Genomic DNA, 15,439 nt, shown 5'->3' with positions numbered 1-15,439 from the left:
TGGATCCACTGAGATCAGCCGCATGAATGACCCTGATGGAGCTGGTATACACTATATACATGATATTTTGATGGTTCAACAGCCAACCAGGATTTAAGTCCACCTGTGCTCTGGTCTCATCTCAAAATATGGTTTCTTCAGGAAATTCTGGAAGATCATTCTCACCTGAAGGCTTTTACCTTTTATCTTTTACCAAGCTGCAACCCTCCAGCACAGAGCAGCTGACCACAATCATCTTTGAAGAATATGACAGTACATCTCTCACCAGATTTGTCAGACTGGTGTCATCCATGTCCAGGAGGATAAAATCTGTCATCAATAATAAAGGCGGACATACAAAACATTAAAAAAGTAAAAGAATGGGATCTCAGTAATGAAGGGTGTACTCACTTTTGTTGCAGTTGGTTCTTTTTGGACTTGTCATTATACTTTAATTAGTCAAACCTTTCTGTTTTTCAAATCAATTTTGCCTTCATTCCTCTTGGGCTCTGCCAAAAATGTATTTTAATTAATTTGTATTAGAACTTCTTAACATGCGATCCAAAACAATTACAAAACAGAATGGCAGGAGGACAACACAGCACTCAATGATTTTGAATTGATTCAGAAAACTAGTATGTTCCTACTCCATGAAAACAAGGCCCTCTGCCTGAAAAATACAGACCTAGCTGCCAAGACGGAGGCTTTGTAGAAAAACCTGAATGACTTGATGGGCCAGCAAGACACCAGCAGTGTCCCTGAAATGAGGGATGCAGATGAGACAGATTTCCATGAGCAAATCACCACTGCAGACAATGAGTCTGAGTCAGAATATGAAACTATGAGAAAAAAATTCATGAACAGACACAGCCCACCAGCACTGTGTCTGAAATAACAACGGGCGCAGAGCTGAGTGAGAGTTCCAGGCTGAGTCGCAAGTCCTGGCTGGAGAAGGGAGAAGTTGGGGATGGAAAGGTGCATTGAAAAGGAAAGAAAGTTGTCACTCCCTAAAGTGCCTGAAAAGGGAACCCAGACTTTGAGCACATGGCAAGACAAGAAGAATGCCTACAATCTGCTTCTGCCAGAGGAAGAGGTCTGTGAGGCACAGAAGACACAACTGAGGCAGGAGATGACCATCCTCCCAAAACAGATGTCTCAGGTTGAAAAGAGGGAGCGACAGACTCAGATCGACAAGGAAGCACTGCAGGAGAAAATGGATCCCATCACCAAGAAGGCACAGATTAATGTTGAAGCCTGGAACAAGGAGAGAGAGACCTTTCACCTGCTTTCTGAGGATCTTCAGGAGGAGATGCATCTATCTATCTATCTATCTAGTCTATCTATTGATCCATCACTAGCCCTCATTGACTAATTGGAAACTTTGTTATAAAAATCAAAGGACTGGTGATGTAAAATACAGTCACACTACGATGTACTAGAATTAGCTCCTCGTGCCTGTTTGTCTCCGCCAAACAGCCAGTCACAGGAACATACACAGTCTCTCCTTACAGTGTTGAATAATGTCCAGCAGTGTTTTTGCAGAACATTATGATGTCACAGTTAAGTTGACCTTTGACCTTTTGGATACAAAATGTTTTCACTTAATTTTATCCTTATGGACATTTGAGTTAAATTGTGTCATAATTAGTGAATGAATTTGTGAGGTATGGCCAAAAATGTGTCTTTTAATGTCACAGTTTGACAGAAGTAATCAATTTCTGAATGTTCCTGAATATATTTCATTCACAAGAATGTCAGTTCACTGTGACCTTTCTAAAGACATTACTGCAATATCGTGTTCACAAGGCCAAAACTGTGTTTTGTGAGGTCACAGCGACTTTGACCTTTGACCACCAAAGTCTAATCAGTTCATCCTTGAGTCCAAGTGAATGTTTGTGCCAAAATCAAAGAAGTTCCATCAAGGTGTGAGATATCATGACCACGAGAGGTAATGAAATGACAAACTAACATTGGAAATGAAAGGGGGCACTAACTAATGTTAGTTAGCTGAACTGCAACTTAAGGCTAAAGTTAGAAACTAGCTAGCATTAGCATTAGCTAATGCTACTTAAATTTACCTAGAGTGTTTCTAGTCATGGGAAGTTCTACTGAAATGTTACTCAAAAAAGTAAGTCAACAGAACTAAAAATTACAGAGCATCTTAAAATCTAAATTCAAGACATTTTAACCTTTGAAATTTTGAATTTTCTGAATTTACTTTTTTTTCTAAAAATTTGAGAGAATAAACCCAAATATGTAATATAACTATAGTAACAAGATAGTAACAAGATACTATGGGTTTTTGTCATAATTACAATTGAAAACTAATTCTGAATGTATCTAATTTGTTGGCTTGGATGATGATACAGTGACATTCATTCACTGAACCCACATTTAATAGATATGGCATTATATTGTGGATGCACACAGCTAACTGTATGATGTGAACGAGTAATAAACACTGGGATCTTTCTCATCTCTCTTCACTCATATAATATGAACCCTGCATGAAGCCTCTAATAGTAAGTGTTCAAGATTGATCCCTGTGAGTTCCCTTCATTCAAACATCTCCTGCAGGAAAGAACAGACTTCACCCAACTCCATCTAAAACATGTTTTATTGTGTAGTCGACACAAGTAATACACTGTTTGTTCCAGTTGCAGACAACTGGCATGAAGTAGACACAACTGTGTGGAATGATTTGTAAAAACAAAAACAGTCTATGGCTTACTGAGTATGACACTGAATCTATGTACAAACTCAAATCAACTCACTGACAGTTTGAAACTTGGAGCACAAAGCTTTTTTTCTTTTATAAATATAAAAAGGGGGAAGGAAGGAAGGCCGCTATGGGCCTAAAAGGGGGATAAAGTCTCTTTCACCGAGACAGCTTAACACTCAACAGAGTTATACATATCCCATTTTCTGTTATGGCACCAGTATCAAAGCATGCCCTGGACTCGCGGCTCTCCATCACGGATGCTTCATCTCAAGCAGGTTTAACAGAGCTAGTAGGCACTGAACCAACAAGTAGAATAGAATAACAACTAAACAAATAAAAAGACTACAAATTAGAGATAGATCTTGACTGTCACATGAGGTATTGTGGATCAAAGCATTTCTGTACATTGTCTCATTTTTCCTTGTTTTTTTTGGAATAGTACGGAGAATCATATTAACGTAATTACAAACCAAAAAAAACTGATCACATAGAATCTACATAAAAGCAACAAATGAGGATGTCAATAACACAATTTTCTATGAGAAAATTCAAACCTAGAATAGCAGTATATTGACATTTATATGTATAAAAACATCCAAAAATATAGCAGCAAACAGGAGAAAAGCATTGATTTTAATCCATTACGTCTGTCATCTTTTTTTTTTCTTTTTTTCTTTTAAACACGTAGCTGGGATTTACTTTCTATAGCAGCGGAATACAAGGAGTGTTTCTCTCCTACTCTCTATCCTTTAATGTACAATCAGAAACCTAATGAACAGGGTTCCTACACAGTTGGACAGAACTCAGTCCTTCCTTTAGAGTCTGATTTGAAGAGTCCTCCTACACGTCTACCTGCTCCTGACGTCGGCCCTGGCCTGTGTAGGAACCCTGATTTGAACTCTACAGGGTTAAGACACACCTCGCTGTTGAGCCTTCACCCTTTTTGCCACTTTTTTGCCGCCTTTTCTCCCCTCGGTTCTCTTGCCAGCTTTGCTCTCCACTTTTTTTTTTTTTTTAGGCAAGTCCCCAAGAAACGCAACCCACGTCTTTTAGGTTTGTGCAAAATCACGTCAATAGCCTCAACACTCCTCTTTTTTTAAGCTTCATCCCCATCCCAGAATCCATGAGCAGTATGTGAACTGAGCTGGAGCACTGGAGGAGACGCTGTCCTGGCGATTTACAGGCAGACTGGAGTTTTAGCTTCACAAATACATCTGGAGGGCAGGGCTGCTCTGGAGGCAGAAATGACCTCACTGCTCAAGTTCAACATCAGTAGGTGGAGCCAGAGTTTGTTATCAAACTACAAAATGCACGCTAAAAAAATAAATAATACTATATAAAAATAAAGTATTATTTTCAGTATAAAAATAATACTTCTTTTTATGTTTACCCCTGGACCTTCAGCTTGTGGCTCAGCACACTGAGGTTGAACTGAAGCAATGATATGAGAGAGAGGCTTTGCCTGTGTGAAACATTTGTCGAACTAAAACTCAGATCTGAGACCTGAACGGCGGTGACGGCGAGACACTGGCTCCATGAGACTTAGCATTCAGTCCTGTTTCTCTGTCATACTGGTCTCTGTCCCATCAGACGAATCAGATCCAGGTGCTGCTCTGACTCTATGACCACATGACTCCTGCTCAGACCCCCGGCTCTGTTTTCATATTGTTTTTCAAACTGTGATTTTTTTTTAGACGAGCCAGCAGTGCTGACCAAAAGTGCTTCTTTTAGAAAACAAAGTTGGAATGGTTTCAGGTTGAACTACATAGAGAAAGAAAACACACAGACTGTGGACCACTCCGCTCGCATCTGCATCCATTTGATCTGATCAAACTGCAGCAAGGTGAGGTGGGTAAAGTGAATGTCATCATGTCCACACCTGAACATCAGAAACCCACAGTCACCAGTTCACAACAACAGAGCGTCTCACACTACACTTGGTTTACAAAAGAAAAGAGGTATAACACTAACTGATAAAGAACTCTAACATGATATATATTAAAGTGACTAAACATAAGCAAGCAGGGGTATATCTGTGTGAGTGTCTGCACTGCAACAGGACAAACATGGCAGCTTGGACAGGAAGTCTAACACATTGTAGATACAACAGAAAAGAAATGAAAAAAAATAAAAGCCTCTTCTCATTAGTAAATGTCAGAATTCAGATGACAACAAACTACAAACCTACTGTACACGACACTTTGGGATGTTTTAGTAGGCAGGCCGAGTCTGCGGTAATTGAAAGATTCCTAGTTTAATATTTGTGGGAATAAGAAAAAATATCTAGTAAAATGTTTGTTTGTGGCTTTAGCTCCAGCCCACGGCGCTCATCAGTGTCTCTTTTCTCCGCTACACTTCTGTAGTGTTCATTTCATTTCCCAGGTTGGGAGGGGACACTGGCAGGAAATGTGACTTGGGGTGTTGTTGCGGGGCGGGGGGCGCTCTGTCCCGTCTCGGCAGTCGTAGCAGACAGCGTGTATGCGGGTGACATGTCGGCCACGATAGCAGCCCACCGGGAGGAAGAAGGATGAGGAGGAGGAGGAGGGGATGCTGAGTTCAGAGGAGGCACACCCCTCCAGCCCTCCCATCACCACCACCTATCCACAACTTTCCCTCGATCATCAGGTCTTGGTGTTACGTAGCTCTCTGTCGTCTCAGATGTTTATGTCTCTGACGTCTGTCGGCGTGCAGGACAGGTCCACGTCCTCGTCCACACGTTTGGTTTCTGTGCTGCTGCTGAGCTGCTGAGCCTGCCGCAGGCTGGACTCCAGCAGAGACTCGATCTGCTCCTGACATGACCGCAAGCAGTCCTGCAAGTACAGAATCAGAGTCAAGACCACCGCACCACTAACCTTAAGAACCAACACTGTTTATTTTAACAGAAAGAGTTTGTCATACCGGGTCGCTGCGAATGACCTGCGACAGGAAGTTGGTGAGGTTTTGGGAGGATAAGGAGGCGTCTTGACTCTTCAGGTAGAGACCTTGAACAGCTGCAACCACACTGCCTGCCGCCACCATGGACGGAGGACTGGCGATGAAGTTAACATCTGCGGAAATGCCAAAGGTACATGTTAGGACATGAATAATCATCAAACACCATGTCTGCTTTATTTCACATACATGAACAGAAAATTCAGTTTTATACTCTATGAGTTCCTGATCATCTTCACCGTTATTCATCATTGACCTGAAATTTAACAGTTCAAACTGACCCCAGAACCTCTGCAGACAATATTACTGATAATAACATCATGGCAGCCATGATCAGAACTAGAGAAGCACCAACTGCAGTTTACCTGACAGCTACACAAACATTTAGTAACTTGTAACAACTCTTCACTTTTAGACTGCTAATCAACAATGGTTGATTATTATTATTGATTATCATCAAAGATACATGGTCAAGCCTCAGCAGCAGTTCAGCAGATAGCCATCATGCACGGGTGAGATCAGAGGTGAGGCCCTAGTTTTAGCTGCTTTACCTTTGCTAGCTTCTAGAAGTCGGACATGTTGAGCAGGTGATGGAGTTTAAGTGTCTGATTAAGTTTGTTGTTTGGAATGGGTGTTCCTCCACATCTGACTTTGACAGCACAGGTGTCGCAGAATACGAGCTTTGTGTCTTCTTCACTCACGGTTAAGAACTTCTACGGTGATGCCATGTTTTTTGAGTGTGAGTGTGTGTGTGTGTGTGTGTGTGTGTGTGTGTGTGTGTGTGTGTGTGTGTGTGTGTGTGTGTGTAGGACAGGAACCATCATGTGGTACAGGAGGCATGAGTTTTAAATTTGGCTGGCACAGAATCGTATATCTGAGACGATTGGCCAGTCACTGATCACAGCTGATTGATTAGTGCATCTCTAATTATAATAATAATAATATTAATAATAATAACAACAATAATATGAAGAACAATCACTGAGTTCTAATAAAATATAGAGTATAGGTAAGTATAGAGGAACCAGGGGATATTAAATGAGCAATATACACTGTATGCTTCCATGACAAATCAGTTTCATAATCCAGTCAGCAAACAGGTAGATACATGACCTCTGTGTGTGTGTGTGTGTGTGTGTGTGTGTGTGTGTGTGTGTGTGTGTGTGTGTGTGTGTGTGTGTGTGTGTGTGTGCGCAGTTCATGTCTCACCTGTAGCACAGAGCGCCACAAATGTCTGGGCATGCTTCCTGAGGATCTGCTTGGTGGACGGGTAGATCTTCAGCTTGGACAGGAAGTGCTCGATGAAGTCGTGAGGTGTGACTGAAGCCAGGTCCCACTTCAGCTTGTTGAGAACCAGCAGCTCCATTTGCTGTGGAACGGACCAGACCAGAGTCAGTCAGTCACTCACACTGACCCACTTACTGCTGGACAGACATGTGCTCCTCTTTACATCTGCTCTGACAATTAGTCCCTGCAGCTGCAACTCTCTGTCTCTCTGTTCATCTATTATGAAGGTATGTACTTATTTGCTTATTAACATATCTACTCCCCCGTGTCTTTTTTGAATGATTATTACCTCTACATACTATATGTATAATACACCAGTGCATGTTTCTTTCTTCTGTAAACTAACAGGATCAGTTAATGTGAATATGATTATATTCCTGGTGAAGTATCATAGACTTCATCTGATGGAGTCAAAGCAGAGAAAAGTGTGTGTGACTGTGCGTCTTCTAACAGTCTGCACCTCTACCTTACGGCCACCAGGTGTCACAGTGAGTCAGTGTTTTCTTGGCAGTCACTGAGACCATTCATGAAATCAGAGAGGCCTTCCAGTCACCATGGGAAAGTCACAGGCAGCCATTCAGAGTGGCTGCACCACAGCTACGCTTCTACTGTTTTATTTCAACCACACAACTGATACGTGTCCATTCAACACCATCAACACTCTCCCCTCCACAGTGACAATGACTAACCAGATTGACTGTAAATACTCTGTGTTCTGGCCATGTGGTCTGCAGTGCTGCTCTACTGTATGTGTTATGCAACATCCATGTCTGCACAACTCAATTACCAGGAGTTCTCCAGGCTGGACCGAGTTGTCCGTGTAGATGCAGAGTTTCTCCGCCGTTAAGGGCACAGTCTCCTTCATCTTGGATGCTAGAAACATGCACGTAGCTCCCAGCAGCTGTAGTCGTGTTTTCCTGGTGGCCTCCACTGATAAAAATCTGTCCAAATAGTTCATAGCCAGGGGAAAAACCTCCTCCTCACATTTCTGTTCCTCGCAGACCTGGGAGGTGAGAGAAGCACTTAGAGGTTGCTGTTGCTTGTTGGGAGAAAATTCCTCCCATACATACATATATACACACATATATATCTATATATGCATTATTAAGCCTTAACCCCCACAGGTTTGTCTGTCTGCATTCAACAGTAGTGCCGTTCACAATCCTCCTGAACGAATTTACCACAAATTCAACATTTTGTGTGTTTAATTCGTTCGGAGTTTAGAGTTTAAATAGAGGGATTATTTAATGCAAAGTTAATTTCACATGCAACTGAAAATGTCTTAAGTGAGAATGTGACGAGTTTATAGGAGAAAGTGAGTGTACTGCAGTCATGAAAACAGTCGGGAATTAGTTTGCAGTCAGTTCTGACTGAGACACAAAGGTGGCGTCGATGCAAGTTTCACTCTCTAATTTCAACTTCGTCATCTTTTCAAAAAATATTTAGAAATATTTAAAAATTATCAGGATGCGCACAATTAGCATGTAAATGATCCTCATCGAACACCTGATCGGATCAGAGTCAAATGGGTCGAATTGTAGTTTGTATGAATTTAAAAAAAAATCATTTCTCTGTCTGGGCTTTTTCACGTGCTGCAGGCGATGCTTCCTCCGACTCCGCGATGCACGATTTCAGAAATTAATTAAAAATATAAAACGAGGGAAAATTCTGTTCAAAAGTGTATGTAAATGTTAAAAAACATCTAATCTATCAAACCCGACTGTTTAAATCAACCCAACACTTTTACACTTTTAATAAATGTCCTTTTTCTTGAGCGACCTTCACGGACCTCGGCGGCTCCTGTGGAGCAAAACAAACTTCACCAGTTGATCCCAGTGGAACCAGTTGGAGCAGATATTCTGGACCAGGCCCGAGACACACGTTCATTTCTGCCACATTTAACCCAGTTACTGTCATTGATCCCACTGTTATAGATTTTTAATGATATTAAAATCCTTCTCATATACGACAACAAAGATGGCGCGTAATAGGCTACTGGCACGGGCCGGACTGCATACGTGTACATTGCTGTTATTTAGGAATATTTTCCCCGTGTAATTACATTTCATAACCGTGTGGAAAATATAGGCAGAGGAATAATCAATAACAAATGTATTGACGGTGGGGCTGAAGGCGGTCTGGATCTGCTCTTACAGCCAGGCCGACGGACCACCCAGCACTTATGAGGACATAGTTTTCACAGCGTTTATGTAACAAGCAGTGAAATAACAGACAGGAGCCTCTCACAACCCCGAACTTTAACATTAGGACCGGACCATCTCGGTCTAAGGTGGACTACACAGACCAGCTAGCGGCAGTTAGCAGCGTCACTCAGACACAGAAGGAAAGTTGAAGTAAAGTAGCTACAACCAACCTCCAACATCCAGGTAGCAACTATTTTCCTCATTTTAGGCACAATTTCCTTCTGAACACACTTGAAGTAGTTGGGCGAAGGCAGGTAGGTCTCCTCTGCCTTCAGCATGGTGTGGAGGACCCGGTCGTTGAGCAGGTTGACGTCCTGGTAGGCTCTCCTGATGGAGTCCACCTCGCAGCACAGCAGCTGGTCCTCCATGGTGCCTTTCACTTCTGCCTTAATGTTGCGATAATTTTCAGAGTGTGACGCCGCAGAAGTGACGCGGTGTGGCGGAGGGAACGGGCGACACAAGGCGACGGTCGGTGCTTTTTAAATCACTTTCCTCTCGCGGGGGCTGCTGCTGCTGCCGCGTGCTGCTGCTCCTCCGGTGTGCGCGAGCCCTCTGAAGAACAGAGTGCTTCCCCCCGCAAGACAAAAACCCCTGCCTCGCGCTCAAGAGACACACACACACACACACACACACACACACACACACACACACACACACACAAAGTTTACCGGCGAGCGCGCGCTCAGGAGGAGGAGGAGGTGGAGTGGGTACGCGCGGTGACGTCAGCTGTTGTTAAGAGGGGGGGATCAAAGCGACAAGCAGTCTGCTAGGGAGCGCGCGAGGAAGGGATTCTATTATATACATATATATAAGGAAAGGGCGAGGGAGGGTGGCGGGATGGGGATCCTCCCCCCTCCCAGAGCCTGGTGGCTTCTGAGGAGGAGGTGGGAGGTCCGGGGCCGAGTCTGGGGAACGTCTGTACCCGGTAGGGAAAGCTGACGGCTGGGCGTCGGTAGGGGGCGGTCACGGCTCACACCCCCTCTTCCTTCTTACTCTATGTGTGTGAAGGACTGAATGAAGGCAGCAGCTCCCACCAACATGAGGTGAGCACATGGGACAATAGCAGCACTCTCAAACACACACCGTGCTGCTTTATTTATTCCATCTAATCCTGATCCACACAGTTCCAGGACAGGAGCGGGTGGAGTGAGTTATATGAGCCCGCTCTACCTGTTCATGAGCACGGTCCACGTCTAAAACACTCACTACCAGCACATGGTTTAACCTGTTGAATATGTACAGTTAGAGAATTAAAGATGGTGGCTGTAGTCCTCAGCTGTTGACCAAAATATGAAGCCCACTCTGCATGTGGCTCCTTCACGCTGAACCAAACATAGTCAGGTCTAAACTGTTTATTTGAAGACTTGTGAGTCCACATCTGTGAATGTGAACAGCAGTTAAACTCTCAAATATCAAATGAGGCAATTAATTATTTAGTCAGTTATTGAGGAGAATATGAACTATTGGAGCTCTGGAGTTTGATATCACATGAAAAACACAAGAAAAGCTATTTAGAATAAAGTAAAACTGGAGTGCAAATAAAGTTTGAAGACTTTCTCTAACACACACTCACCCTCACACACACACACACACACACACAGAAACGGGAGGAGACTGGAGCTGCACCAATGGGAAGAATAGCTGTTACTAGGCAGATGTCGATGTAACTTTTCATGTGGGGAAAAGTTCAGTTCACTGGAAAAGTTGACACTGTTATTGATAACCCTATCAAAGTCCTCTGACTTTCAAATAATCAATACAGACATTTTTTTATTGACAGCGCTGCTGTATGTGGACGTCTGTGCTGCTTCAGTCAGCCTGGGCCTGGAACCCTTTCAGTCAGACTGAAGACAGGACAGTCAGGCCCTGTTACCAGCACTGACCTGGTTCCTTCAGTTAAAACCAGTTTTCAGTGTGAAGTTGTGCACATTTTAATCTAGTTTCAATATGAATTGGAGCTTTTCACATTCCTGGAATTCCTCTCTGGGCTGTTGGGTGGACTACCGTAATGTCTGAAGAGGGTTCACAGAGTCACATCAGACCACATCACCACTCAGGCATCAAACACACACCATGACTCTGCTATGTAAAATACACTTCCACTATGTTTTCACACAGCTGAACTGTAAACCTGCTGATTTTTACTTTGTTGTTATCTTAACTTTTACTTCATGTGTACAAAACCTCTTATCATGTGTGTTATAGTTAATAATGTTTCCATGCATATCTATTTTTATTTCCTATTTACAGCTGGCCCTCTGAAACACACAGAATAAATCAAACAGATCAAATTTATTGTCTGTCCTATAAGAACCCTGATGTCACATGAGTATTTTATTTATAGCACAGTCATGTTATAATGTAATTTAAGTAACGTAACTTCATAATTTTCCTTTTTACATGTTTGAAAATGTGTTGAAAAATGAAATGTAAGCCAGCAGATAGTTAGACAAACTGATGTGATCCAGAGTGTTGTGTCCTCAGTGTCTCATTCACACTTAGATAGAAGCTCTCTGTGGCAGACAAAGGAGCCGGAGCATGTGACTTTTGCAGTGAGGCTCTTCTAGCAGCTTTATGGTAACGGGAAGGAAGTGTTTAAAGGGACAGCAGAGAGCTGAAGTGAAACCAGCAGGGCACAGACTGCTGTAGACTACTGATCACACCACCACCACCACCACCACCACCACTGAGCCCACGGCTGGAACATAGGCTGCGATTTACCACATCAAGGCCGCTGCCTCTGCCCTGTTTCTTCACTCACAGTGTCATGTGATGTTTTCTCATTTTCACTGCTTCTTCAAAAACACTCACACTGACTCCTCACACTTGTTGAATCTGCTAACATTTACTAAGGCTACATCCACACTATTATGTTTTAGTTAAAACTCATCTGTCCACACGACTCCAGAGTTTACAGCCCTAAAACAGAGACTTTCAGAACCTGGACCTGTTTTATTTTGAAAACTATGGAGTTGTGTTTTATTTTGAAAACTATGGAGTTGTGTTTTAGTTTGAAAATTCTGGGGTTGTGTGGTATCTGGATGGACAGAAACTGAGACCTGTGGAAATGATGACATAGACACCCATGGTCTCTCCTGATTGGCTCTCATCAGCTTTGTCTACCTGTGGTGAATACAACATGATAATGAATTACCGTGTTACTGACCTTGCTGTCTGTGCTAGCAGCTGTTGTTCAGTTACATTCTCTATTTTAATAAAAAACTGTCTTTGCTGTTTCTCCTTCAGCGTATTTACTGTACTGTATGTACTGCAGAGTAGACAATCTACTTCCTGTTTACACCGGCTTGCACATGCCCAGTGTATCTGAATGGTCATGTAATATGTGTTTTCAGGTGTTAGTATGATGAATCTGATATGGGATTGTTTCTGAGACAGACCTAAAACGCTTGTCTGGATGGAGACGGTTTTCGTTTTAAAATGAAAGCCTATCAGTGTGGACGTAGCCAGAGTCTGCAGCCATGATGTAGTGATGTGAGGCTGTACTTGTGTTAGCATGCTAACATGTTCACTACACTTACAAAATAACAAGTAAACTAAATTTTAAGTAAACTTAATAAGTTGATATAAAGTCAACATAACTTAAAACTAATAGTTATATTAACGTAGTTTTTTCAAGTCAATCGGTTTCCTAGATTTTTTAAAGTGAGCTCAACTTGTCACATTTTACATTTTATGACAGGAAGCTGATGTTTAGCGGCTGATGTTTACCATCTTAGCTTAGCAGTGTTGACATGCCAACATTTACTGAGCTGATGGGAATGCTGTTGTGTTTGGTTATAAACCAACTTATTGACCCATTAATTTAAAGTCAGGGTTTCACAACAGGTATCACAGTTCATCCTGTGGGCAACACAAACATCTGTATAAAATGCAGCCGCCAGGACCCCTCGCTCTTTGCTGCAACTACGATCAGCTGATTGTATGACAATCTCAGGAATGCCTCAGTGTTGCCTTAAAGACAAAGATGTTTATGGTGCATATGCAGCTGGTGACCATTAAACTGTTTCTACTGCACATTTTACTTCCCTGTGCAGACACTGTACACAGGCTAATACTGAGGTTAATGGTTGATGTAAGAGTTCTTACCTCACTGAGCAGGAATCTGAGTCTCCTACAGGAAGAGCACTCCGTGTGTGACAAGACACAGATAACATCTTTCAGTGGCTGAAGCAACTCACATCGTCCACATTCCTTCATGTTCTAGCTCTGGGCTGGTTAGTTACTGGTTAGTGACTCTGTTGTGACTTGAACGGAAACGTCAGATTTCCTCGTGTTTGTAAAGGCATCATCACATTCATTCATTTTCTCAGGCCCAAACCATTCATTCATTCTGGTTCCCAGTACTGCCTTTCATTCATTCAAGGGGTTGGCTGGTATGTGTGTGTGTGTGGGGGTATGTGTATGTGTGTGTGTGTGTGTGTGTGTGTGTGTGTGTGTGCTCCCCCTCCTCAGACCCTCCCCATGCTGTTTTACTTTATTTTGTTGCACCTTCCACACTGTGTTTGCTGAAAGGTTTTGTTTTTAACACACCTTAGTTAGACTCACACACACACACACACACACACACACACACACACACACACACACACACACCTAAACACTATTGTACTCATTCATGTTAAAGTGCTGTTAGACTGTAGACTGCATGCCTGACATACCTGCATGTGCCAGCAGCAAGGTGGCCATGTCTGTGTGCTGTCTTTTACATTTGTGTGTTTGATTGTAGAAGTGTGTGTGTGTGTGTGTGTGTGTGTGTGTGTGTGTGTGTGTGTGTGTGTGTGTGTGTGTGTGTGCATGCATACATGCAGAGTATTGACTCTGGATATTTACATTAACATTTACAAATTTACAATATTTCAGGCTATTGCCCTGCTTTTACCTAACTCAAAGCTTGAATAACTGAAGCAGAGCTTTGAGTGTGTGTATGTGTGTGTGTGTGTGTGTGTGTGTGTGTGTGTGTGTGTGTGTGTCTGTGTGTTTGTGTGTGTTTGCAAGAGTGTTGAAGTAGTGACATTTGTCTTCACACTCATTCTATGTTTAGCTTTGAAGTCCTGATGCCTCTTCATATTCTAAATATGACCTCCAACAGCACACACACACACACACACACACACACACACACAGAGCCTGTGTGAGACCGTCATCCTGAAGGGACGGAGTGAAAGACAGAGGGTTTCTCTCTGTGAATGAAACTCTTTCTCAGCTGAGGGCAGCTCCACAATGACCCTGCAAAGATGGATAGGGAGATTGTCCTGTGAAGTGATCCGCGAACACAGTTAGGCGGGGGTCAATCTGGGCGTGTGTGTGTGTGTCTGCATGTGTGTGTCCTGCACCACAACTGACCTAACAGCACCTCTGTTCTGGCTAGATGGGTGGGTGCTCAGGGGCCATGTAGGGCCAAGGGCAAGGATAAGAGGAAAAATCCCCAGCACAATGGGTCAGTGGGAGTTTGGGAGGGGGGTGGGGTGGGCTGGACTGCATGACTCCCATATCACACACACTCACTCACACACACACACACACACACACACACACACACACACACACACGGTTGTGTCTACAGGGTGCTGCTTTGACACGTATGTGTGAATGGGGCTCGTGCTAACTACCAACTCAGCGTTGACCACCTAATATTTGACAGTAAACTCAGGGGCCACAGACTGATGTGTGTAGCCCCAACATCTACTTCGATGAGGCTTTTAAATGAATCATAGTTCATTTCTACCTGTGTCATTTTATAACATCACAAAAAGTGGATCCAACCAGTGGTTAGTCCGCAGTTCATGTTGTTTCCTGTAGGGTCTGGGTAGAATACAGGAGTTAGTTCTATGAAGTCCAACATAGAGGAGCATGTCCTCCCATCTTACAGTGTTTTAGACAGGTCATGTGAGTAAAGCCCCTTTTCCACTGGTCAAAAAACCCACTAAGACCTGGTGACATCAGGCATTTGTCATTAATGGAAAAGGTAACAGTCAGGATTCACACTCGGGTCACATGACTTTGCACAGATATTTAAGGTATGGTCACAAGTATTTATTGGCTCCAGCTCTGATGTACTGCACTGATGTAAACACAACAACCAGGTGAACACATTCATTTTCTGTCCCCTCTTTTCTGTCTTTCAGAGCACAGACACTGTAGACACCTGTCACCTGTCCAGCACGGTGCTGTTAAACCAGAGACACTGAGGCTACACCTTCCTCTGAGAGTGAAGCTGCAGCCCTGAAATAAGTTTTGAAAACACACCATCACTGAAGCCTCTCACAACGAGCCTCCCATCATTACCTCTGACTAC

At 43.0% G+C, this 15,439-nt stretch overlaps 1 protein-coding gene across 1 annotated transcript; it reads right to left on the bottom strand.

Moving 5' to 3' along the window:
• Positions 1-2,578: 2,578 nt before the first annotated feature.
• Positions 2,579-9,754, bottom strand: ccnd1 (cyclin D1). The gene is made up of 5 exons (XM_056380199.1): positions 9,294-9,754; positions 7,707-7,922; positions 6,842-7,001; positions 5,600-5,748; positions 2,579-5,511 (listed from the first exon to the last, which is right to left on the bottom strand). The coding sequence occupies exons 1-5, from the start codon at positions 9,489-9,491 to the stop codon at positions 5,356-5,358; spliced, it is 879 nt and encodes a 292-aa protein (XP_056236174.1). The 5' UTR covers positions 9,492-9,754; the 3' UTR covers positions 2,579-5,355.
• Between the last annotated feature and the right edge of the window lie 5,685 nt (positions 9,755-15,439).

Source organism: Seriola aureovittata, chromosome 1 (assembly GCF_021018895.1).
Source record: "Seriola aureovittata isolate HTS-2021-v1 ecotype China chromosome 1, ASM2101889v1, whole genome shotgun sequence".
Taxonomy (NCBI): Eukaryota; Metazoa; Chordata; class Actinopteri; order Carangiformes; family Carangidae; genus Seriola; species Seriola aureovittata.
Note: the sequence above shows the minus strand (reverse complement) of the source record. Positions and strands in the feature narration are given on the sequence as shown.

What these genes read in the sequence shown, in the direction of transcription:
- ccnd1 (XM_056380199.1), bottom strand. Translation starts at nt 9,491, where the DNA reads ATGGAGGACCAGCTGCTGTGCTGCGAGGTGGACTCCATCAGGAGAGCC. An exon ending in TTGCTACCTGGATGTTGGAG is followed by an intron (nt 7,923 to 9,293) that starts GTTGGTTGTAGC and finishes CTCACCTCCCAG; the next exon opens with GTCTGCGAGGAACAGAAATG. An exon ending in AGGTCATTCGCAGCGACCCG is followed by an intron (nt 5,512 to 5,599) that starts GTATGACAAACT and finishes CTGTACTTGCAG; the next exon opens with GACTGCTTGCGGTCATGTCA.